Here is a 26,349-nt window from a genome sequence, read left to right as displayed (position 1 = left end):
GACTTGAAGTCAGCAACGAAGCACCTGAACCAGCACACTCCACACAGGGGACTGTAGGGCCTGTCTCACCTGGCTGCTGGGTTGAGAATAGAGCCCTTTTCTTTGTGCTTCACTCTTTTGCGAGAGCTGTACAGCCCCGCTCTGCTCACCTGAGATGGCAATTTTTCTCCACAGTTACGTTTGTTGGGAGAGTTGTATTGGTTTAGATTAAGGGTGCTGGAATTAAATGACACTATATTTTTCACAAATAGCTCCTGAGAGGAAGCAAAACCACCTAGTTTAGCAGCCTGAAATGCTGCAGCCCAGAGTGTCCCTTCATTTACTGAATGAACTAGTAAGTGTACAGCAGTAGCAAGAACCTAAAAACCTGTGTGTGTAGAAGTCCTGCTTGTTTCTGTTACAAGGCAAGTCTGGTTTTGTATTTATAATATGTTGGCTTGTTTTTGTTTTTGTTTTTTTTGTAGCAAAGGAAGTGAAAACGATGAGGTTTTTTTCAGGCACTCTCAGGTTGGTATTTTTTGGTTTTTGTGTTTCAGTTTTGTGATCTTTAAGCGGGCTTTTTATTGAGTAGAAACAAGTAGTTAGGTATATAGTTCTGTGGAACTCTCTTTCTCCCAGGGAAATGGAGTTAGCATTTGCTTTTTCTTTCCCTTCCCTCTGCTCTTTATTTACATAATTTAGGTTGCCTCTCAAATGCTGAGGAGTCTGAAAGGATCTGCTTCAGTACCTTCAATCCCTCCTTGCCAAAAAGGGAAGCGTCACTGAAGTCAGCACTTTGGTTTATGTGACGCCAAGTTCCCTTACTAATCATTGCAAACAGGGTGTGTGACTGGTTATCTCCCAGGGTAGTAAGATTAGCTTGTCTTTCTTGATTTCTCTAAAATCATTTGGTCTTTTATTTATGATTTCCCAGTGCAGCCTGTTGCCTTTGAATATAGGTGTCTGTGGTCCATTTGTCTTAAGAAACTGGATCATCTGCTTGTCTCTAAGGGTTGGTGGTTGGGATGAATGTCAGGAGTGGAGATGTGACATTGATGGCAACGTTTTTTTCCCCAACTTTCTGTTTCTGCTCAACACCCACCTCCTGCATTCGCTTTGTTCAGCAAAGCAAATACTGGGGTTGGGTTAGGTGAACACCTTTGTGTCACTGGTTCATTTGGGTTTGCTTGAAATACCTCTAGACAGCCAAGCATTTAAAATACTAGGGAGAGTTGTCTGAGGCACCTCTCCCTCAGTCGTGCACCCATTTTAGAGGAGCGCAATAAAACAGTTGTGGACAATGTCAGGTTTCTCTGGCCCTCTGGAGTTAACTGAGGGCTGATAGTCTTTTAACTAGCCCCTCTTGTGTTTTTCTTTTTAAATAAAAGCAGCTATGCGTTTATTGCCTTTGAAAGACTTCACTTCTGGTAGGTATTATTTCCATCTAGCAGGAAAGGTAAAAGAGATTGTTTGCTAACAGCTGGGCTCTGACCAGCTGTGTTCTAGCTGGAGAAGGTCATGGGACACTGAAACATGTAACCTCTGCAGTGGGTGTTCAGTGCTGCCTTTGATCACTGCTCTTTCTGGGCTTAGATGGATCTCCTTCTTCACTCCCAGAGGGTCAGTAATCCCCTATGATTCTGCACTTGCTTGTGAGCTGTTGCGTTTTCCAGAGTGTGGATTTTGCAACACCTTGTTCCTCACATATTGGCTTGCATGTGGAGGAGGTGCCATCACTGCCATGCCACACAATGCTCCCATTAAGCTTTTAAATTAGTCTGGGGGAGGTATATTTGAATATGAAATTATCATATTAAAATAAACTTCTCCTTAGGAAAAGTCTTAAAATTTAGAATTTTAACTGCAGGAGAAGATGTAGCCTTAACCCAGAGATTGTATTATATAGGAATTACAAGGTCAAGAAAATGTTACATTCCTGCAGGGTAGTTTTACATTCCTTGTCATTTATAAGCCTTTTGCTTAAGGCAGCTTAAAGACATACCTTTTGTAACAAACAGCTCATTCAAGATGAGGAAGGGACAGGGACTTTCTCACTCTTTTTTCTTTCTCACCCTGTCTCCAGTCTGAAGATATTAGGAAAGGTGTTTGGAATTTGCCATAGCTACTGGTTGTGCAGATTTGGGTTTCCATGAGGCCGTAAAAATACCTTGAAACATGTGTCCAGAATGCATTTTCAGTGCTTTTGTAGCCTTCATAATCTGCCCTTGGAAGTAGCTAAACTCCAGGATGCAGACTGTGATTTGAAAAACACGGGTTTCTAGTACCCACATTTTGATAAGGGAAGGGTGATTAAGATTCACACCAACATGGCAACAAGTCTAGAGGGGCATTGGCATGACCCAGGAGTAAGGCAGCAGGATGTATTCTATTACTAAGAGGTGTTTAAGTACAGTTCCTGCTGTGGTTGTAATGGATGATTAGATGTAGGGGAAACAAGCCTTTTAAATAAAATTGATTTGAATCCACATGTAATCAAACAGAATACAACTTCCCGATCAGAATTCAAAGATCTTTTTGTTGCCATTTATTTCTAGCTGCTTGAGCTACTCTTTATGCTGAATCCCCTTTGGATCAGGGAGAATGAAAGCAGCTGACTTATCCCCAAGTTACTTATATCTGTAGTTGGTACCTGCAAAGCATGGGTGCAGAAGCAGCTTCTATAAAGCAGAGCTCAGGTGCCTAGTTTGAAGATACTTTTTTTGGTGGTCATTTATGTAATATCTGCAGTGCACTGTGATTGCCAACTGCTACTGAGATCATCAAGTTGCTGCCTCTTTGCTTTGTAAGAAATTGTGGCACAGAATCACCTAGGTTGGAAAGGACACTGAAGATCATCTAGTCCATCTGTTAACCTAACACTGACAGTTCCCAACTACACCATATCCCTCAGCGCTATGTCGACCCGACTCCTAAACACCTCCAGAGATGGGGACTCCACCACCTCCCTGGGCAGCCCATTCCAACACCTAACAACCCGTTCTGTAAAGAAATGCTTCCTAATATCCAGTCTAAACCTTCCCTGGCACAACTTGAGGCCATTCCCTCTTGTCCTATTGCTTATTACTTGGTTAAAGAGACTCATCCCAGTTCTCTGCAACCTCCTTTCAGGTAGTTGTAGAGGGCGATGAGGTCTCCCCTCAGCCTCCTCTTCTCCAGACTAAACAACCCCAGTTCCCTGAGCTGCTCCTCGTACAACACGTGCTCCAGACCCTTCACCAGCTTCGTTGCCCTTCTTTGGACACGCTCAAATGGCACGTCCATAGGTATGGCACATCCATACCTAAAGCACAATAGTTCTCCCTTACTTGATTTTTGTCGTGGAGCTTGGCAACTGGTGGCATCAGGAAAATAAGTGATGAGAATACTGAATTATCTACCACTCCATGGGTTTGGAGAGTTAATGCAAAGAAGGTTAAACATCTGCTTTCTTGAGTCTCCTGTGTTTGTACCACCATTGTTCTTCAGAACACCTAATGATTTATTCATTGTATTAGAGGCTACATCAGTGAGTAAGGAAAGGAGAGTAACTGGCTGCAGGCACAGCACAGGCCTGTTTTTAAACAGCTTTTAAATATTTCCAACAACTGAAGTGACTTTAGAAGGAAGAAGACATCAATATGATCTTTCTAATATATCTGTAATGGAAATATTTCCCCATCTGGGAAGCGCTCTTATCTGCTACAGATATCTTTTATGAGTCTTAATAAGTCAGGAGATTGTACAATCTTCATAGAAAGACATTTAAGTCTGTAATTAGTATCAGTGGTGGTGACGAGATGGTATTTTCAGGTTGCTTCTTCTGAAATTGTTAACATCTAGATAAGTTCCTCTCTTTGCACTTCTTGATGTTATTAAAAATAGTACCTGTTATTAAAAATAGTACCTATTTTGAAACTTACTGCTTTATTTCTTTCAGCCTTAAAATACTGTGCTGGCTTAAATGCAGTTTATCAACTGGTACAGTTTGTTCTTTAGTAAATGTAGAAGACTGCCTGTTTCTGGCCACTGACCAGTCTTTCTGTTTGTAATGTACACTGACTATTTAGATCCTGGCAAGAAATTTGTTACTGGACATTAAAGAAATATTTAAGTCCTCCCAACCTGGAAGCAGCTTAAAAGATATTGCATAGTGAATTAGCATTTTTCCATGTACAGCTCTCACAATAAACAAATTTGTAATCAGATTTAGTGTCAAGCTGTACAAGTTATTAGTGCTTGGCAAACTGTCATTTAGTGTTTCCTTTTGTTACAATGTTTCCAAAGGCAATTTATTGACATGAAAGGAAACACAGACCTTATACAAATACAATGCAGAACACTCTTTACAAATACCAGGGTGTTCATCACCCCAGTTATTAAAACCATAGAACAGCCCCGGTTGGCAGGGACCTCGAAAGATCACCTGGTCCAACCTTTCGATGAGGTTACCTAGCACCCTGTCCAGTTGCAGGGATTGATGGGATTGAATCCAGATAAAAACATTTATTCATACGATCTGTCTACTGGGCAGGTTTTTTTCCCTCTCTACATGAAGCTTACTTGTTTTTCTCTGCTGAAAGGGGGGAAAAAAACCCAAACACATTAGGTTTATGCACATGGAAAAAATGTAATGTGCATTAGTGGCATGTACTAAGGATATTGATTTAATACAGTTTGGCTGTGCTTCTGGATTCACAAGTAAAATACGTCCAAATGTACCAATTCTTTTCTTTAGGTCCGTTTTCTTTGCAGATCAGCATATGCAGATTGCTAACTATATTATCAAAATACCTACAGGGGGCAAATCTGCATATTGTCTACCTGCTAGACTATACTTTAGAGAATTATGCTTAAGCTGTTCTTACGAAGATTAAATAGTTTATGTAGTAATGTAATGCTGTCTATTTGTTTAGCTCTGTGTGTTGGTGAATTTATGCATATCACACTATATGTTTATGTACATGCTTTACACTTACTTTTCCCTACTGCCCCCTGTGAAGCATTACAGATAATTTATTTCAGAGTGATAAAACTGCTCGTGTCATCAAGCACTATTACAGACACGCACACTGTGTGTCAGGATAGTGGGAATGGCAGTGATTTCTGCATAAATGCACACGACGTGTGGTATGTGCAGGGGTGAATAGTGGTGAGACAAACAGCAGTTGCTTCTAGGTAGTGCTAAATGATGAATCACTTACTTGACAGCATTCTGCCTTTTTTTTTTTTTTTCCCTAAGTCATTGGATGCTTGTGTGAATTTTTTGGCTTTTTCCCAGAGTCCACACTGCTTCCAGCTGAGATGCCAAACCCCACTGCCGTTTGGATTTGCGCAACACTGCTTTAATACCCAGAGCTCCTCCATAAATAGTTCTGCTCTCCCCACGCCCAGCTAGAAAACAACCACAGGAAATCGGGGAATGTGCAGCCAGCCCAGCTTAGCTGGCACTAATTGATCTGAGCCAGCACAGCCTGCATGAGAGCCTTCATGTACGTAGCCTGCACTGCTTGCTGTCTGCGGCTGCTACCTCAGGAGCTCTGCTGCCTGCTTTTTAGAAGACACCATATTGCTACAGCCTTACAGCAGCAGCAGCGTTTTTGTTGTTGCTCCAAGGAGTTGCGCTCCCGTAGGAAGTGTACACAGCCACCCCCTCTCTCTCCCTTTCTCCCTGCCTTCCTCCCTCCCTTTTCACCCCAATCGATTACTGGAGGCTTTTTCAGATGCATGCAGTTGTCAGGGCAGGCAGTCTTGGGAACTTGCAGTAGCTTTCTAAAGAAGAAAACATTGAAGAAAGGCAGATGAACAGATGTTTTTACCGGTGGGAGTGAGTAATTAGTACTTAGGGGTCACCGAGCAGGGTATTTGGATTTGGAGCTGGAAACATCAGAGTCTGTTTGTTTGGATCTTTTTAGCTAGAGACATGAGCTTACTGCTGCTGTGACTGCAGGGGTGGTTTTTTTCCTCCTCTGCCTCCTGAAACATTTTTTTTTTCTATCTCTCTTATTTCTGTGGGTATATGGGAATATAGCTGACTTCAAGTATGAAGATTCAAGAGCATCCAAGCATTCCTGAAAACAAGTTGCAAAGAAATCAAGATGCTGATGCTGAGGAAAACAGCTTTGTGTCAGAAGTGCCTCGGCTGGATTTGACAGCGCTGTGTGATGACAACTGGGAAGGTAGGATTGTGTGATGGCTGGTCGTACGAGTGAAATGAGAGAGAGGGAAACCTCAGTGGGCTGGGTATGTCTTTATGTGATCATGTTCCCTTTCCAAAAACAACAGGAAAGCAATTTTGTCCTGAAGACGGAACTGAAAGTTTGGAGAAACTGGAAGCAAAATACTGGATGGGCACTAGTTCTAATTGTCACTTAGAGGAAGAAAATTAATTGTTTTATTATTGAAGTTATTTTCATGTGCTGTTTAGTACTGTTAAGTCTCTGAGTGTTTCAGGATAACTTATTTCTTGGTGGCTGGTCACTTGAGTATTAGGCTAGACAGCCCTACACTTCAAAGAAACTGGGTATTTCACAGTCTAAAAGCAACTTCCTTCTTTCTCCCTTTTCTTCCACTTCAGTCACTATTTGGAAATAATGATTTGGATCTGAAAAGTACAGCTGGAAAAAAGGCTATATGCTACTCTGTCTTTTGATGGCTCTTATGAACAGTGCTTTTTTTATGTGTGCTGTGAAAAAGTGCTGATCACCAGCTCAAATGGCAGTGTTAAATTGCATGTGGTTTAAATTATTTTAATAATTTCTTAGCTCTCATCTCCAGAGTGCATGCTTGGTTGGCTGTTTGCACTGACTCGCTTAAGAGTGGGAAATCTGGGAGAACTCTGTGGGTGCCACAAACTTCAATTTCATTTGAAATTGAGATGAATTGAAGGTGTCCAGCACCTCTGGGATCAGACCCTTCCCCAATTACTGAGTATGTCTCTATGTACGAGCAAGAAAGAATTCTTCTGTTAGTTTGTGCTTTAGGAGTGAAAGAGGGACTTTGACCGGGAAGAAACAGGAAAATGTGAGTATGGTATTTTAATAAAGCAAGAGAGGAAAAACGTATAACTTATTTATTGCTCTAAAAAAGCAATCTCTGAGGAACACTGAGAAGTTAAGTTCTCTGATCTTGCCTCCACAGCATACGTGACCTAGTATATTTTGCCTTTCCCTCTAGGGGGGGAGTAGCTATGACACTTCAGGCATGAGTAAAGAAAACCCACAGCCATGGCTGCCTTTGATTCAGCCAAGCAACTAGTCACCATTGACGGGAGAGAATTTCTCCACTTGCTTGCTAGGCGGGGATTCCCTGGCTGGTATCACCACGCATGCAGCACAGCTGATCAAAGCACCATGGAAAGGCTCCCAGGAGGCCTTGGCCACCTTATGTGTTTGCTGAGATGCTAATTAGCACTGCCCCGCAGGGTCTCAAGCCAGGGTGAGCACATCTGTGTTCTCAGAAGTGATGTGTGGCTTCAGTGGTCATGTGAACCTTTGGAAATAATGACTCTTTTTTTTTCTTCCTGGGTTACTAATGGGAGTCATATGAATGCATGAAGGGGAGAACACAGCTCCTTTCTGTCTGCCAGAGGCTTTCTCATCGTATGAAATAAGTCGCACCTTTAGTAAACTCCCTCTTCGTAGGCACGCTCTTATGTTTGGGTTCTAGCTTTCTTGCCCTGCAAATATGAAGCAGGATTATGAGCACGTGTGACTGTGCTTGAAGAGTGCTTCTCTCTGATTCTTCCTTCCTCCATTCACATGTATTTCACAAGAGGAGGAGATGAGTAGTTGTAAAGGATTCAGCTGTCTGGGGTGTGAGAGATGTCATCTTCTAAAATACCTTCCATAATCACCATTTTGTTGACACAGATGAAAGAGCAGCAAAATGGTGCCTTCTGTGTCTCAGAAAGAATAGACTGAGTCTTTCCTAGGTGTGGACGTGAAATCAAGTTCTCTGTAGCCAGGAAGGGGAAGATGTTAATGTCAACTCTCAGACTGCATCTGCAGCTAACGGTAGAGTCTGTTGTTGAGACTGGCTTGCAAGGCAGGGTTGCCAGGGCATCCTCCCTTCCCTTGCCAGCCAGCCTGTGTCACACAAACCTTCACACATCTCTTCAGGATCCGTTCTGCAGCTCTGGTTGCATCTCCAGTGAAAAGGGAGAGGACTGTGCCTCCAAATGCAGTAACACTGAGTTATTTATTGCTTCGCTGTAGCAAATTTGGTAGGTCCATCTCTCAGGAAATTAGCCATTCCTCCAGGACATAGTTGAGCTGAGTGTTGGGGGCAGAGTCCTCTGTATCATACTGTAGGAGATACAGAGCATCTAGTGACCAAGGCGACTGCTGGGTCTTTCACAAGTGGATTGTGAGAATAATTACAGATTGCGGGGTTGCCTTCAGCTGTAGCTGTCACTGCCTCCAGTCAAATGTTAGGAAAGAGCCTCGAAGAATGGACACAAAATTACACAAGACAACCTTGTCCTCTGACTAGCTCTTATTTGTCACTCAGGCAGGCTTTCCATTGTGTTAAGACCAGAGCTGCCTTAAAAGGCCTCATTCAGGGGCACAGAACTGTGGTAACTGCTGCCAGGTGAGGTGGCAGAGCACCCTCCCTTTTATACTATGCTAGAAGTAATTTTTACCAGATTTTTTTTTTTTTTTTTAAGGTTCATCACATAGTCAAATCTGTACACTAGAGGGGAGATTTGCTGTACTTGTCCAGTCTGTGTTCCCTTTACCTAAAGCTGAGCAGAGAGGACAGAGAAAGTTGCTTCTCGCTTCCTCCAATGCACAGGCTCACACTGTGCCATGTGCCCATCTTCTGCATCTGCCTTGCCTGTTAGATACAGGGACATATGTGTAGTAATCATCAGGCTATTAATGTAGTGCACAGGGCGTGAGCAGTGCCCAAGCCAAATTCAAGTGCCTGGGTGCATTTCCCTTGTTCCAGGAGAAGTATTTTACTAGTGTGCATTTGGTGCATGCAAATCAAATAGTTTTATTCTTACGCTGAGTGTGAACTGAGCTGTCTCTGTGAGCTGGGATGCCTGACTGCTAGGCTTGCTTGCTAAGCCAGTCAGTTGATGCCAGCTGAGACGGCTTGCAAGCAAGCGTTTTCAGAGCTACTTCCATAGCAAAGATTTTTAATTGTTGTGGATTACATTTGAATCGAGTGCCATGAGCGAGGAGGACAGAGTGTTCCCTCACAGTCCAGCACTATTGTGCAGATTTCTTACCAAATGTTTCTAATTCAAGCCCAGAACTTGCTATCCTGCCCTCAAGGAAAATCTGGAAGTATGTTGCTCTTCATAACAGCGGCTGGCCCTGTCAGCAGCTTGGAGCTGAACAGGCAGTTCAGTAAATCAGTATGATGCGTGTGATTGCTGCCTACATCGCCTGATTACTGGTACTTTAAAAAAAGTTCTGTAGATGAGATTTCAAGCAGAGTTTGCAGTAACAAGCACTTAAACAATCAGTGGACGTTATTCTGCAAACTTACAAGCTTAAAAAGAGAAAGAATAAAAGCAGGAGTTCTAAACACAATTTGAGTTCTCAGTGTTGAGAACTCAAGTATTGCAGCACTGAGACCCTGAGGGTGAAGTTGATCTACAAATATTTTCGACACTGACTTAATTGATACTTTCCCATGGAAAAAAAAAAATCATAGTAATGCAAAAAAATCCAGAGTATGGCAACAGGGAAGCTGGATTTAGATTTCTTTTTTTCAACACTGTAGACTTAGATGCATCGGTGTATTTGTGTGTAATGCTCTTTAGCATAAGAAATCAAAAGGTGATAAAACACACTGCATTTTTATTACTATGTGTAGAAAAAAATAATTGCATTGTTCACTGATTTTTATTTTACAGCATCAATATTTTAAAAATGTATTTTTCATGGTTTATTGTGATATAAGCAAAATACAAAGTTGGCTTTCTAGCTGAGAGATGTGTCATCTCACTAACTGAAAAGGTGTGGTAGCGCTTTACTTGGGCCATTCTTTTTGATCTACATAGGAAGAATACCTCCTGATGTATTCAGACAAGGATGTTTTCAAACACTTATTTATAAGATGAGTAAAATAGGTTGTTACTGAGCTGGTGAATGTTTTGGGGGTTTTAACTGCTTTATTCACTTCATTATGAGAGGTCTTTCTGGGGTCTTTCAAGCGGCATTTAATACTAGGACTTCAGGTGTTGTAGTTAGTTTCAGCTTTTTAATCCCTCCAGACCTACTTCAGTTTATAGCAGCTAAGATTTGGCCTTCTTTCTTTGTCAGATGGGTGTGTGTAAAAGCAGTGCTAGAAGCATGTATCAGCTGTGTGGCTGCAGAGAGGGAGACAGGAGATGCCCATGGCATTTTGCTGGCTGCACCTCAAGTGGGATGTGTGTGTGGGCACCCCTCTGCTGGCCCTGCAGCTCTCAGTAACCCTGTGGCAAATATACAGGGTAATGATAAAAAAAAGTCATTTTTTGTCAGCAAGATGGCTTGGAGCTCACCAATCATGCACCAGTTTGATACAGTTCATCTTTCTTCTTGTGTGATACAGGTTTATTAATACCTCTGGCCCTCTGTGCAGCAGGTTGGCAGAGAGGTTGTGTTGCCATAGGCATAAGTGTGCCTGCAGAGTTCTGCAGAGCAACACCTGGCAGATGGCTGACAGCTTTGTTGAAAGATTAGCTGGTTGTGGGATTTTGAGAGGGAGTGCAGCACTTCTGAAGGACTGCAGGCTCAACACCAGTATATTTCACTTTTTTCTGCACCAACTTAGAGAAGGCGTACCTAAAAGAAATGCGTTGAGAGTCCGACCAAGAAATAAAAAAATTTTTCACCCTTTCTCTGCACTGGTACAGCCACGGTGGTTAAATATTCCCAAATATTTTTTTTCATGAAAGGTTGTCATTATGGAAAGTGGGGAAAAAATAGTACATGGAAAGAATTTGGAGATGAGTAGAAAACGGAGAGTTTTCTCTGAGCAAGAGAGATCTATTCAAGACAGAAGATGAATAAGGGTAACTGCTCTGTCAAGTCAAGGGCAAAGAAAAGGTAAAACGTTTACATTCTTTACTGAGACTTTATTCTTCGATTAACAGAAAGGGGAAAGGGTAACAACATTAACCCTGATAGCAGATACTTCAAACCTGAACCATTACGTCCAGGAATTCAGCAGTCTTCAGAAAAGGCTCAACCCTTTGATGGCTATCTTGGATAAATGAATAACAAAAGATACCATGTATTCTGTTAAACAGGAATTGATTGATTGTGCACTGTCAGAAAATGCAGCAGCTTACCCTTAGCAGGTTCCTGTATATTTGTGCAATCCAACAATTCCAGTACTTCCAGCTGAAGTGCCTGGCACCTGGCTAGTATGGGAGAGAAGGCAGTTGACCTGCAGCTCTGGTCCACTTCATGATCTCATGTAGATAAATCCATAATTCTACATACCTAAGTATGTTACTTAATTGTTGTGTTACTTTTGGGGGGGTTAGCCATTTTGTGTCCAGATGAGGTTTTTTTTCTTCTAAATACTTACAGTCACCAAGGGAAACAAGTTACCTATAGAGTCAGGCCTTCCAGGAGCATAGGTTAAAAAAGGCTGATTATCTATAGCAGCCTTTTCTTCTGTCAAGTTCTCAAATTTGATTTTTCCTTTCAGGATTTTTTTTCCTTCTCCTTTTTAACGCTTTCTCCTTTGGAGTGTGAGTTTCTATTTTTGGACAGTATTTTGAAATCAACAAAATAGAAAGTAGACATACCTTGGTCTCCACTAGCTTGCATAAAGTGATTGGGTGTCTTTTGGGGTTTGATCAGAGGCTCTTTGAGCCATTGCAGTTCCCTGAATGTCGCATGCTATCTGGGATATAAATCCACCTTGGAACAAAGTCATATGCATCATGCATGATTAATAATGGCTTTGTTAGCTGGTGTGGTAGGAGCTTAATTTGGTTACTGCTAAATATGCTGCTGATTTCTTCTAAGTTTATTCCATCTATGTAAATCCCATGAAGGTGTGATTTAACAATTTCCAAGAGTAAATTCCATTTGGAAGTGAGAGTGTATTCAAAAAATTGGAAGTGAGAGATGTCTGGAAGAATCACATGCATCACTTACATTCGACTAGCAGGAATGAGGTTATCAAATTTGTTCCTTTTGTGTTATTAGCCTTTATTTTGCCACAAGAGATCTTGTGAGGACCTTCTTGAAATCATTAAAGATTCAAGGAAGTGTGCGATGCCAAAGTGTCACAGTTTGGCTGAAGGGTTTGCCCTTCGTTTCATCTTCCTTCTTATCAGATTCCTTGAGCAAAATATTTCAGGTATTAGGAACTGCCAAGGTTGAACGCAGCTTAGAAAAAACTCTTGTTTCAGAAATTAACTGAGAGAAGCACAGGCTGCATAAGCTTTCCAGTCCATGGCAAAACAGCCAACACGCACACCTCATCAAAGTAGCCTCTGTGAGCCAGGCTTGCATGTGCTTCGTTTATCACAACACCTGCAAGAGGCTCTTACAGAAAAACCTCCAGCCGCATCGGTTTGCATGCAGCACCAACCTCTAAGCAGAGGCATGCCATTTATATTCATGTGCTAAGGAAGAAGGGAGGAGGAGGAGAGCATTGTCTGGTGCTGTGTACAGGCAAAATACCACTGAGCCTGTCATTACTGAATTGAGGATGATCTTGCACTGTCCGTATTGTACATGGGGGGAATGTTAAGCAGCATAGAGGCTCTGTAAGGGAATCCTCATGCAATCTATTCTGAGCTATGAAAATATTAATCTTGTTCAGCAAAAGGAAGTACTGCTTTTATTCAAAAATCAGTGACTTCAAAAGCCCCTTCTCTTTGTGGAAGAAGAGTAGACACACTAGGCATGGGAAATAATGAGTCTATAGCTCTGCAACTGGTCTGGGAGCTTTCTATAAGGTTTTTGTTTTGTTACTTGACTCTAGAACTATTTGTTAGATTTATAAGTTCAAAGCTTGGCTCTTAAACTGTCTAATCCTGTGGTACTAAGTAGGAACATGCAAATCAGCTTAGTAAACTATCTGAACACAAAACGTTAGACTCCTTATGGCATCTGGAGGGTGTGATCACAAGATTGAGGCAATTGCTTTCCGTGGGCTCCACTATGCTAATCAGCGGTGCTAAGTTGGGTTTCCCTTTCTCTCCCACTCCACCATCTCCCTATAGAACATTGCTTTTACTTCTAGCTGGTTAGATCATCCGGGGCACTGAAGATTTCCTCACTTTTCTACCATGTTGTTAAGCAGCAGAATTGCGTGTGAAATAGAAAAGGGGGGAAACTCGGGCCATATTACCATTGTGGTTAATTTACAGTCTGGGCACCCTGTGGAACAGGTGATAATGGGAAACACCTTTTCCTTGCAGACTAGAAGAATCTATGCTTACTCCTAGTCTTTGAATTTCCAATAGCAGGTGGCAGGGTCATATTGCAGTGGTGGAGGCTTCAGGAGGGCAATTAATAATCTATTCATTTACAGCAGTTGTACATCCTGAAACTGAAAAAAAAAAAAAAAAATCCTCCTGTAATCCAGTTGTCTTCTTTATACTGCCATGTGCCAATAATTCTCTCTTGTCCAGCACAACTTTTCCTCAAAGGTGCTGGCTGGTGATAACCTCGTTTGGCATCAGTCCATGGTAATTACTGGCCAACTTTTGGGTACAGTTTTCTGTTGCCCCTAGGAGATAATTTATGTTTGTGTAGAGTACCCTCTGTGGCCAGGCAATGCTTTGCATTGCTTTGCACACTGGACAGATGTGAATAGTGACCCAGAGAAAGCCTGACGACAAGGAGTCGTGGTCCAGGACAAACGAGTCAGAGTTCATTACAAAAGTTGCTTGGAATCTGTCATACATGTGAAACAAAAACGATGAAACCAGCCTTTGTCTTACTGTTCCCAGAACCCATCCCTGCTCTTTCCTCATGGCAGCGAGACGGCTTAGACTCAGATGAGGCTCGCCTTTCCCCGCAGGCCGGTCGCTTAATTCGCCAGCTTCTGGATGAGGACAGCGATCCTATGCTGTCCCCTCGCTTCTATGCCTACGGACAGAGCCAACAGTACCTGGATGATACGGAAGTGCCTCCTTCCCCTCCCAATTCTCATTCTTTCATGAGGTGGGTTGTGATTTGCCTGTGCTGACTCGCACCCAGCTGTAACGGGTTTGCACAGTTACATCAAGCAACATGTCTTTGGATCACATATGCTGGATAGCTATGCTGTGTTGGTTTTCTGTTCCTACTGACAGGAAACTGATATTTCTAGAAAATTTTTTGGTAACTAATCATTTCTGGGTTTGTGAATTAATATCTAGGGAGTTGCTGTGCTGAAAGAGACTGTTACAGCATCTCTTGCTATCTCATTACAGAGTAGCAACATAGCTTTCTCACTTCTGCGGGATTTGTATTTATTTACACAAAGTTTAAGTGGCCTTTTCTGCATGAAGATGAACTGTGGCTGTCTGGATAAGCTCTTCCTGCAATCTCTGCTCTTGGTAGGAGACGGAGTTCATCTTTGGGATCTTATGAAGATGACAGAGAGGACCTTACCCCTGCACAACTCACCCGGAGGATTCAGGGACTGAAGAAAAAGATCAGGAGATTTGAAGACAAATTTGAAGAGGAGAGGAAATACAGAGTGAGTCTCTAGGAGTTAAGCATTTGTACGGAAAGGTATGCATTAGCAACAAAGGGAAGGGACATCAGAGAAGTCTGTCAAACATACAGAGGGCTTGAAAGCTTTTACAAGAAAAAAGAAAAGAAAAAAGCTGCTGCCCAAAAAACCAAAATGTGCATCCATACCAAGCAAATTACCTTTCCAGGCATTATATATGCTGTCAACGCAGCACAAGAGACAGCATAATAAACTCATAGGATTTTGGTCACTGGTTAAGATAGTGTGCCAAAAACACACGCTCGGTATGTAGGAATAGCTGTGTTAAACTTCTGTCTGTTTGTTTATTCAAGTTCAGCTTATGGGAAGCACAATTGCACATCTCATTTGCATGATGGTAGTCCCAGGACACCAGTGCATTGCAGAGGAGAGAGAGCAGCCACCTTTACCCCTGAGTAAGGAACCACAGTCAAGTGCTGCTGAGCAGTAGCAGTGTACTGTACTCTAATTATTCCTGACATGCCCTTGCAATGCACAGAAAGCTTTTTAAGGAACTCAAGCTTTACATGTGCGCATCTTTGTTGGTGATCTAAACCACAAAGGATTGTACTGAAAGGATCTTGTCTGCAGTAGAAAAGGCTGGAAGAAATGCTCAGAGCTTGCTGTAGCCTAGCGTTTGGGTTATTTCAGTGTCTTTGGATGTAAGACAGCCTTTGGTGTGAATACATGCATCCTAACACTTCTCAAACTGTTCATGCTAGGCTTCTATTTTGGAGGTGCCCTCTTGTTAGGAAACAGTAGGCACAAGGATTCCAATGTGCATCTGGCCCTCTGACCCACTCCTACAACTTAATGTTTGCCATCAAAAGTTTTGTGTTTTCTAAAAAGAAAATCAATCTCGTGGTGCCCCTATGAGACAATATTGTGACAGGCAGGAGCAATTAAAGCACAGTCTGAAATGAGCTGGTCAGAGGTGCAGGTGCCCATCAGAAGCCAGTGCTATGCTCTGTGCTGGGTCCAAATTCCATTCTACCTCTTTTTGTGACACACACTTGTTTCAGTGGGTCTCTCCTGTTGGTTTAACTCAGATTCAGCATGACTGTTCTTTCCTCCCAGCCTTCCCACAGCGACAAAGCAGCCAACCCTGAAGTGCTCAAATGGACAAATGATTTGGCCAAATTCCGAAAGCAACTTAAAGGTGAGCAGCCACCACTGGTGCCCCTTTGGGGGGCAGCTAGACTCTGCCTCATTTAAATTTGATGTTAGGCAGAAATCCTGTCACATTTTAAAATAAGAATTATTCATCTTCCCCTAAATGTCCCTGTTTAGAGTCAAAACTGAAGATACCAGAGGAAGACCTTGGCCCTGTTGTGCGTCAGCGGAGCAACACGCTCCCCAAGAGCTTCGGCTCTCAGCTTGAAAAGGATGATGACAAGAAGCAAGATCTGTCAGATAAATCTGCCAAGCCTGCCGTGGAAGCAACCCTTGATTCTGTCCAGAAGAAGCTTCAAGAAAAACGAACAGAGGCTAACCGACCTGAAGATATTAAGGTACAATGTAGACAGATCAGATTTAGGCCTTTAGTGCAAGTAGGTAACTCATGGCTGCACAATCGCTTGTGAAAGCCCTGTGGTTTTCTACATTTTGTCACAAAGTCTACAACCTTTACTCGTGGCTGACTTGCTTTAGTTTCTTTCCATCTGCTTTTAGTATCTGTTTGGTTTTTTTTTTCCCAAGAGCTCAGTTTCTATTGAATGTCATTGTGTGTTCTTTTTCTGATCCTTGTATATTCCAAGTAATATGTCTGAATTACTGCAATATTTCCTGCCCTGTATTTGGCTGTTTCTGTTGTTATGTCAAAAGGATTTTAGCAAATTCTGAATCTTCTAGTGATTCTGGAGACTGGGTCATCTGTTTTCTTCTAGTTCACTCCAAAACTGAATGCTCTTCTCTCAGGGCATTTTATCACTGCTCTTCAGAGTTTCACATTGAGCTCTGTTAGCTACTGTAATCTCTCAGGGTTATCAGCAGGGACGTCTTTGTGTCTGATGTTGCTAGTTCCTGAGGTTTGGGCAGCCTTGTAAGTGAAGTCCTTGAGTCTGCTGACATGTAAATTGTGCAGTGCTTTGTAAGAGAGGGGCAGACAGCATTATCTTTGTTTGCTAGATCTGCAGAAGATGGTGATACACACAGTGTGTGTTTGGCTGTTTTCTGACAGTAGCAAGAATCCACAGCCTGGCCATTTAAATAGGGCCTGTGATAGTATTTGGTGCTGTGATAAGAAGAGAAGGCTCGGTGTTGGGCAAGTTCAGTGGGGGAACTCTGGAAAACTTAGTTATGGAAGTCTTCTCCAGCTGTCTGCCCCTTTTTTTGCTTCATCCCCTCAGCCTGTCTGCCAGAGCTTTTCAATCCATAGCAGAATTGGCAGAAGCAGATGTTCTGACTGCACTTCAGTTCTGGGTAAAGTGTGTTTGTGGCAGTCAAAGCAAAGATGGTAAACTTTGCAAGAGGTACTGGAGCTTGTCTCAGATTTGGAGAAAAAGAAAGAACATGTGTTTTGTTGTAGAATTTACATTTCAGATCTTAACTGAAAAAGAGCCACCATCACTAAAAGTTGCATACCATTGTTTTTTCAAAGTACACTAATAATCAATAAATCCCCCTTATGTACGCAAAACACCACCATATGCAAAGTTTATATAGTTTTAATCTGCCTGCATTGTGCATAGGGTGCCATTCACACTAACAGTCTCTTTGGCAATATAGTTGGGAAAAGAGGACTGGAAGGCAGAGATGAGTCTTCAAAACATTAGTGACAAAATGACAGGACTGTGGTTAGGCCACGAATCAGTATTGTTTGAGTCCAGGAATCTGACTTTTTTTTCTTCTCTCTCTCTGTGCCACTTTTCGTAGGACATGACAAGAGATCAGATAGCAGCTGAAAAAGTGGCTCTTCAAAAAGCTTTGCTGTATTACGAAAGCATTCATGGCAGACCGGTATGTACAGCAGCGTTTTTTTCAAAGTACATCTTTATATGTCTTTGTGGTAAATGATCCCCCTAATGCTCCTTTGATGTCACAGTCACTAGAACTTCTTGCTGTTCAAACCACACGTGCATCCTCTAATCCACCTCCCTGATCTTTCGCTACTGAGAAGTCTGTTCTCAGCAAGGTGATGTCTGCATGCAGCACTGGGCTTGGCAGATACCTGTAGGGCCAAGCCTACAGGCTGAATGAGGCTGAATGTGCGTTACTTTGGCATCGCCAAGATCCACAGACATCCAGTTCATCCAGGCTCAGCGGACTCACCAGTTTTGCCAGGGATACAGTCTGCACAGGAATAGTTGTGTGTGGTCCCCCATCCAACCAGGAATTTTGCAGTTTGATAGTATTAATGGCTAGCTGGGAAGACAAGTGTGCATCCATTGCTCCTTCCTCCTCCTCAGAGAAGCTACAGTGTATTTCTCCCAGCACCTTGCTGTTTGTGGGGAGGCACCCACAATTTGCTATTTGCACAATCCTCTTGTGCCAAAGGGTTCATGAAACAGTTTGTCTCCTGAGCATCACAGCATAAGTTGAGAGGAGATATCATTCTTCCCCTGAGAAGCAGATGGTTTTTTTCCATGTGCTAGTGGAAGCGAAGGGCATGAGATTTCCTACATGTTTGATCTTAACAAAGAAAAATTATTTACGAAGACAGAGAATTAAGCACTGTGTCCTGTTGATCCCTGATGTGGCAGAAACATGGTCTCTTCCATGCCACCAAGTTGGCTTTGTATGAATCTTTTCTCCTCTTTCACTGATGTCATTATAATCTTTGCTACCAGCTGTATAGGTAAAGTAACTTAATTTCAGAGTGGTGCTAATCCTTTGAGCAGTGGCTTGGGAGCAGCAAATTATTGCTCATAAGGAATACTTGATTAGTGCAGCTGACAAATCTGTCATTCTAATGCTGCATGGGATTCCTGATCTCTTCCTTTTGCTCCTGAATTATTTCCTCCTTTGTCCATTGTTTTAAAAAAAGTCTCACTAATTTATTTAAATGCCTTCATGGAGTGCTAATATTGTACAGTCACATATACCAGCAACTAAAACAGTGTAGTTTTATGAGAGGACATGCAGTTTTATTCTTGTGTAAAATAGCACAAGGGACTCCAGTTAACCTTCTGTGTCTTCTCCATGAGACTGAGTCTGCTTTTGCTGCTTTTACAGTGATATAAATCAACAGGTGGCATCTCATTGAAGTGAACTTACTTAAATCTGTTTAAAAAGAGAACAAGCCCATAGGCTAGCTTGTCAGCATACCTGGTTTTTGTTTCTCCCCTTTCTGATGCTTTATTTATACAACTGCTTTTTAGTTTGTTTCGTTTTAAGTAAATAGTCTATACCTAGCGACACTGAACTGCATGGCATGGAAGACTGTGGCTGATCAGCTTTTTCTGTTTCCAGCTCCTGGCACTGCAGCAGTGGAAAAGTACTGAGAGCTTGAGGAGAATGGGGATAGTTCAGCCAAGTATTTTTTTTTACTTAAAGATATTTAACTAAACAAGAAAAACAATGGAGCTCAGATTTATTGTGCAACTGGGTCTTTCTGCACCAGTGACAGATGAACCTGCAGAGGTGGAACTGATGGCCAAAAAGTCCATATCTGCAGAAATTCTCGAGCTGCTCTAACAATGCAAGCAATGGTCTGTTCCTCGGCTGCGGCTCTTTTGCCATGTGGAGTGTGCCCCAGAGTTGTGTCAAAGGCTCCATTATTCCAAGAGTCTTTTTGCATTTTAATGTTATCCCAAAATATACTCAGGCTTTGCTGGTATTACTTATGTTTACCTACTGAGATGGTTTGCCTGTGTGCTAAACGTTTTCTTTCAGAATCTGCTTTCTGTTAAGTCTGCTGGTGTAAGTCTGCAGGGCTGACTCAGGCCCCATACACTTAACTTCCGATGCCTAAATTAATTCTCTGTGTTCTTCCTCCATACTGATAGACAGACACTGAAGCATGTTGTTTATTTTTTCCATGCTTCAACATACCTAAGGATTTTTTGCCCGTTCCAAGGCTTATGTTTATTTTTCTGTACAAAACAGTGCTATTTATCAACTTTGAAATGTCGTTAATTGAAGGTTTGGTTCTCAGCCTCAGCATAGTCGTCTCTTTTTTTTTTTTTTATTTTAGTAACAGAGACTGTCTGAGCCAACAGTAATGCTGTGCCTCCTGTTCTACTAACTGCTAACCTGGTAAAGCTAGGAATAATATAATATATATATTGGCTCCCCAGTTTCTCCAGTGGTATACTTGATTGGTCCAGATATCCAAAGTTGGAGGCAACTTGCTAGCCAGTGCGATTGAATTCACCGTGAAGCTCTGTACAGAGAGGACTGGGTGAATTGTTTGATGCTGCTCACATCCATCTAATCCATGCAAGCTGCTTACTCAAGGAACAGCCAGCTTGAGGAGGTGTGGAACATGCAGGCCCTAGAGCTCAGACTGCCTGTCTGTGTGCCCCTTATCAGGCTTGGGGACATTTGCATTGAACCCAGAAAGGAATAAAAAGGTCTTCCTTCTTCTTCCTCCCTATTCATCTGCCCCCAACATAGGAAACAGGCTTGGTTATCCAGAGGAGGATGCTACCTCCAGATTCTTAGAGTTCATCCCTGCCAGTCCTGCTTCTGGCAATACTTACAGCTCTTCTGCCCCTTGCAGACCAACATCCTCTCCTGTTCTGGAAGGAGGATGTAAAAGCTTTAGAAAGCTTACTCCAGTGAAAGCTAACTGCAGACAAAATAAAAGACGGTTCATTTTAAAATTTCCTCCCTGTCTCAAGCTGTATCCCTTTCCTCCTATTTCTGTTGTAGAAAGGTAGACTGTACAGAGCTCCCTAGGGGTTACACTGTTGATGTTGATTTTTATATGGCAGCTGTTCAGATGCTCTGGTGATTAGCAGCAGTAAAAAGCCTTGAGGAAGACAGGCATGACATCAGAATCAGTTAAAGCTTCCCCTCATGAGAGCTTTATAATCTAAAGGTAGGCAGAAGATCTAATGGAAGGACAGTGGATGTGGGTCAGACAGTGCTGAATGCAAAGAAAGATGAAGATCAGGTTAGTTCTGCTTGTTTTTTATTTTGTTTGCTTGTTTTCTAACCCTGCATTAACAAAACACTGGAGAAATAAAACCCAAATTTGTTACAACTAGTACTTAGTTGGGCAGACCTTTGCTTTCCCACACTAGCTGCTGTCTGTTAGGTCTTCCCTCTGGACTGTCAGTACTACTGAGAAAACCATAAATGAACACTTGCAGTTTGTAACTCTCAAACTGGGAAGGGAGTGCAATGCAGCTAGGAGGAGTGGAGTTAGGGACAGAGCAATGTAAGGCTTGGGGTGGGCATCACAGCACTGCTCTGTCTGCTCTGTGTGACACAGCCCTGGCTCCTTCATCCCTTCTCAGCTCTGTGGTATCTTCTCCCTAGAAAGGTTCTGGGAGGAGTGGTGGAGGACAAGGTTAGGGTGTTAAAAAGGTGAAGAACTGCTGGCTTGGACAGGAAATTAGGAGGAATAGCAAAGCCGGAAAGACAGCTTTTGTGAAATCTGTAGTTTAACCTACCCTGGGAAAGTCTCCTTACATTGCAGTATCCAGTCATTGCAGCTCATCTCTCTTTCCATGGGTCGTAAACACTGCCTCTGAGGTCCCAGCCACAAGAATAAGGGTGGGAAACCTCATGTTGTGCTTTAAAATGGTAGACGTGAGTACAAGCACAGACTGCTGCCTCTGTGGGTCATTTTGTGCTGTGGACATACGATTCCCAAGTTGGTCATTTAAACCACCTGTCTCATACAGCCCCATTAGAAGACACCCCACAGCTTGGGTGCTGCTTCATCTGGCACCTGGGACAGGAGATGCCATGACGTGCACAAACACTTGCATTACCAGTTTCAGGGCTAATGCTGCTAACCTGTCATCCTCATGAAATTCCCTTCAGGCCCCCTCTGAGTAACAGCAATCACAGGCACATGCATTATAGAGTGGAGTATCTGCTGCAGGCTTCATGGATCTTGCTGCTTTTTCCTTTTCAGGTTACCAAAAATGAACGACAGGTGATGAAGCCATTGTATGACAGGTATCGCTTGGTCAAGCAGATCCTCTCCAGAGCCAACACTATCCCTATCATTGTGAGTAGAGCATTTTTTTGGGGGCTATTTCTTTGGTTTTGAGCTGAGGAAACAGGAATCGCCACACTTCTGCATACAACACGATCACTAAGGCCAAGTCCCAACCTCCCTTACCTCTCAAAGACCAAGCAAATGAGTGAATCAGTGACATGCCATATACTGAAGTCGGGCAAAGCTGGTCAGTGGACTCAAGTGCCCACCCATGAGCCATGGGGCACATCTCACCTTGTGTTGTTTCTCGTCTTTCCGTTGGGCTGCTGCTGTTATTTCATCATCTTGTGTTTGGCTACAGCCTCACTTCCCTTTCCTTACCAGTCCACTCTGAGCTCTAGGTCTTCCGTACTGCTTGGTTACACAGGATTGTATGTCAGGAACACAAACTAATGTGGGTCCCACAGGAGAAAGGGCCAACAGTCTCCTAACGCTTCATTTGTATTAAAGAGATCCTGCATGTGGTGGATATTCCCTCATTCGAGGTGGTGCTTTGTCAAGGAGGCACTGCCACCAGCAAGGAATCCAATGCACCCCTCTAGGGAGCAAATACGCTATCTCTTAATTTTAGACAACTGTGTAGGCCACTTTTTAAGAATTATTTGATCTAAAAAATATACACAGAATACTTTTAGCCTGTCTATGGAAAAAGAATTGTTTTATCATGGTTCCTGTTTACTCTGTCTGTCATGTATGATCCTCTACTTTTTTTTGCTGCTCCCAAGCAGCACTCATGTCCTGGCTGCTTTTCATAGACCGCCAGTGAAGTGAATGCACAGTATTACTCAGTGCAGTCACACTGAGAAGTGGGGGGGTTTCTGCAAATAGTGGGAGTTGGCCCTGCATTTAAAACAAAATAAAAATGTGTTCCTCCTTGAATATGCAAAGTACTCCCTAAAATGTGTGCTGTGAAGATGGGACTGGCAATCAAGAAGGAAGAAACCATAGAGCTGTGCATGGACAGATTAACGCAAAGCTTTCAAAAGAGACACAGAACTGAAATTGCACGGTGGCTAGCGGAGGAGGGACAAGACTGGCTTTCCCTAGCCCCTTGAGTGAGAACAGTGAGAGGCTCGTGCAGAGGCAAGATACATTTGAAAATCCATCTCTACGTCATTAGGCATTTCAGTGGGAAATCAGGCTTCCGGAATGCAAGCCTGGAGAGTCTAGCTGGTCTTACACTGTAGCTCAGGAAAGCCAACCACATGGTGTGTGTGTGTCTGGACCGCAGGCTGGGGATTATTTTCTTGCAGCCTTTACTTTGTAGTTTCTGCCCAGATAGTATTCCAGCATCCAAGCTTTTTTCTGAAGTGTTTGGCAGTGATGCTCCTTGCTAAGCAACATCCTGAGAGAAAACAGCCCAAGGTTCAGGGGGTTTGCCAGACATGTTTTTCTTCTTTAAGAAATAGATTTCTCCTGATGGTCCAGCAGTGAGCTGAGAGTGAATGTGTGGGTGAGAATGAGCTGAGAGCAGGTGGTGGAGGAGAAAGGGGTTCATAATGTAACATACTTGTTAACACCTGTCACAGGGTTCCCCCTCCAGCAAGCGGAGAAGCCCTTTGCTGCAGCCAATTATCGAGGGCGAAACAGCTTCCTTCTTCAAGGAGATAAAGGTGAAGACCTCCAGCTGCTAACTAATTGCTCAGTTTGCATCAATTTTTCCCTTATACCAATGAAAGAGATTGATTGATAATTTTTTTCCATCAGTGTTGATTTTTCTGCAGTGTCCTCCTGAAAAATCAGTAGCTGCTTGTAAGCCTCACCAATTCTGATCCAATTCTTCCCTTGTTGTAGATAAGACTACAGTTTTTCCTTGGCTTTGCATTCTTTCCCATCTTTCTCTTTCCCCCTCCTCCTGCACATAATATATTTTATTTTGCTTTAAAAAAAAAAAAAAATCACAATTAACTTTGTACCTTGTTTTTTTTCTTGCTTTCCTCCTTTCTTTTTAATGACACTAACTTGTTTTGTGGTAGTTTCTCTCACTCCAAAGCTCTGTGGCTTGCACACAGCACTGTGGCAGGAATGAGCTCTCACAAAACTAACACTCGCACGTGGAGCCAACCGGGGCACTTACAGGATCCTTACCTATTCCCATTCACGTGCTTATTTCATCCAGGGCCACCTTGTGAAGGGTATTTCTAACCAAATCACATGAGGATGGAAGTAAACAACTTGGTTCTGCTAGTTAACAGTCAGATTTGGATGGCAGGATTGTTGTGTTTTTTTCTCGTGCTGCTGTGGGGTAGTAATCCTTGGTGGTGAAGACTGCTACAATATTGGGCCTTCTTCCCCTGAGAAGAAGGAAGGTCCAACAGTTGAGCAGGACACGCAGCGTGGAGCTGGGCCCTGGCTTGCTTTCGTCACCCTTGCAATGTAATAGGGGAAAAAAATGTTTCGGTGCACTTGGGTCATTTATCCGTTATCGAGCCAGCATTTGCTTAATGGTGTAAATACTGCAGACCTAGACATCCAAGGTGGTTTGATTCTTAGGCAATTACAGTAGATTGTATATTAATGGACTATTCAAGGCACAAATTCATTAAAACCAGATTGCAAACTGGAGGTGTTAAGCTGTTGTTTGGAGGCTGGTTAATCATCACTGAGCTCTCAGTATTTTCCAGATAACTGCTGGACCAAATCTGCAGTAGTGGTCTGGTGAGGGGGTATTTTTGTTTGGTTTTGGTTTTTACTTTTAGTGTGTCCTCTGTTTTTCACCTTTGCTTGTACCCAGAGTCAAATCTTAAAGCTATCAATTATGGTGATCTCTAATGACCAACATGGCTGGTGCTCCACCGGGGCAGCATCACACCAGCTCAGCAGCATCCTGCGGGGAATACAGACCTTGAGAGGTTTCTTACTGAAAATCAGGGTGACAGCCTTAAGCCCATTAACGCTCACATGCCTATTAACACTTAAATGGGGCCCTGTGAAGCTGCACGTGGCAACTTTGCACTGAACTACACTCAGAACTAAAGAGGCGAAATTGCCAAAAGGCCTCAAAACTTAGCCCCTGCGTAAGTCCACTAAGGGCAGAGCACTACCTGTCTTGATGGACCCCTGACACTGTTGGGTTTTTTGATTTTGGATTTTCTTTTTCTTTGAAGCATTTGGGAGAGTTGGATAAAAGCTTGAAAGGTGATTTGAGGTGAAGCCATACCAAACATTTGGGTACAATATCTTGAATATTGTCTGTGTTGAAAAAGTCATTGGGAAGCTTGCTTGGTGGGAGTGCTGATGATGGGATACTCTGGAGAGTTTATATTTGTAACTCCGGAAAATTTAAATGCTTCATGATTGCCAAAAGATTCAAGCTTGAGCAAGCCAAATGGATCTAGTCAATGAAGATCATTCTGGTTTGAGGTATAAATGCCAGCGCAGGTTTAAAATAAGATTCCCATGTGAGACTTGTTGAAAACAAAGGCCTTAGATGTCCATTTCCATTCAAGTTGTCTCTAAGAATCCTTTTAATTCGCTCCTTTGTTTTAAACAGCAAAATGCTTTAAGAGGTCTTCTGACAGCCAGATGTAGCGTTTTGGCACTGAAGTCTAAACAAGTGAAATTTCTACCCTTTCTTTTCCTCTGATGGGCTTCCATTGGCAGGAGGCTCGCTCCCGAGCTCTGGTACAGAGTAATCCTTGCTGGCTTGGGCAGTGCTCTGGTGCCCTGGAGCGAGGCAAGCAAGAGAGGCTCATGGGCGCCTGTGGGGAAGACACCTTGCATCTGTCCTCAGGAGCAGTTTGTCACACTGCTTATGAGAACTGTCCCTTTACTTTCTCTCCAGAAAGGGAATCCAGAAGCAACTTGCTCTCCCAGGAAGGGGCATGAGAGCTCCTTCTTTGGTGCCAGACAGATTCCCCTAAAATAAAGTGTACTATTTTTGCTGCTTGTTTGACTTAGCAAATCCTCCTCCATGCCACAGCAGGATCGGCATTCTCTTACTTCAGTCCTAGTTGCCCTTACCCAGCAGGGCGGGACAGCATGCTTGAGGACTGGTAAATGGCAGTGAGCAATGGTCTCCCCTCCCCAGCCCAGCCTGAAGTTGTTTGCAGGGTTTAAGGACAGTACGTGACTGTTTATGCCTTCTGTTTAAACTGCATAATTTATGTCTAGAGAAATGGTCTTATCTAATCATATGCTAAATATTGCTTTAACTTTCATGAGTTCCCTGCAGATTTTCCTGAGATGTATTCAGACTGCTCTGTATCTTGTATTATTATTACTCAAAACTTCTCCCCAGCTAATCTTTCTTCATCCTGAAGCCTCCATCTTGGTTGTAATTATCAGCCTGTAGCTTTGCACTGCATTTTCATGGCCTAGAGCTTTAACATAAGAAAATTCTGGGCAAAGTGATTTCATGTAAATGTATGTATTTATATATCATTGACTTTGAAGATTTAATGGGACTATGCCAGGTCCTGGTGTTACTTTCTCCCTTTTTGCCTGAAATGTGGAAGCAATCTCTTAGGAATAACTGAACTTTTCACAAGGAATCCCATGAAAAAAGGTAAAGAAAATGGCTTCTTTTTATTCCAGTGCAACAATATGTTTTTGCATACAATTGAAGACTTCAGTGATATTAGCCC

General features: G+C 42.7%; 1 protein-coding gene across 10 annotated transcripts in view; it reads left to right on the top strand.

The window, feature by feature from the left end:
- The window catches only part of FAM13A (family with sequence similarity 13 member A), a 142,243-nt gene that overhangs the window by 106,617 nt on the left and 9,277 nt on the right, over nt 1-26,349 (top strand). For 8 of the 10 annotated variants that reach the window (XM_074866737.1, XM_074866736.1, XM_074866730.1 and 5 more), the window contains 9 exons: nt 465-507; nt 6,008-6,155; nt 13,898-14,111; nt 14,493-14,631; nt 15,724-15,805; nt 15,937-16,157; nt 17,521-17,604; nt 21,677-21,772; nt 23,293-23,376. In XM_074866737.1, coding sequence (XP_074722838.1) covers nt 465-507; nt 6,008-6,155; nt 13,898-14,111; nt 14,493-14,631; nt 15,724-15,805; nt 15,937-16,157; nt 17,521-17,604; nt 21,677-21,772; nt 23,293-23,376 — 1,111 coding nt within the window. The remainder of the gene's footprint in view (nt 1-464; nt 508-6,007; nt 6,156-13,897; nt 14,112-14,492; nt 14,632-15,723; nt 15,806-15,936; nt 16,158-17,520; nt 17,605-21,676; nt 21,773-23,292; nt 23,377-26,349) is intronic. The other 2 variants (XM_074866735.1, XM_074866734.1) reach the window with 2 other exon arrangements.

This window comes from Strix uralensis, chromosome 4, assembly GCF_047716275.1.
Source record: "Strix uralensis isolate ZFMK-TIS-50842 chromosome 4, bStrUra1, whole genome shotgun sequence".
In the NCBI taxonomy this organism is placed as follows: domain Eukaryota; kingdom Metazoa; phylum Chordata; class Aves; order Strigiformes; family Strigidae; genus Strix; species Strix uralensis.
The sequence above is the reverse complement of the archived record's forward strand: the minus strand, read 5'-3'. Positions and strand labels throughout refer to the sequence as shown.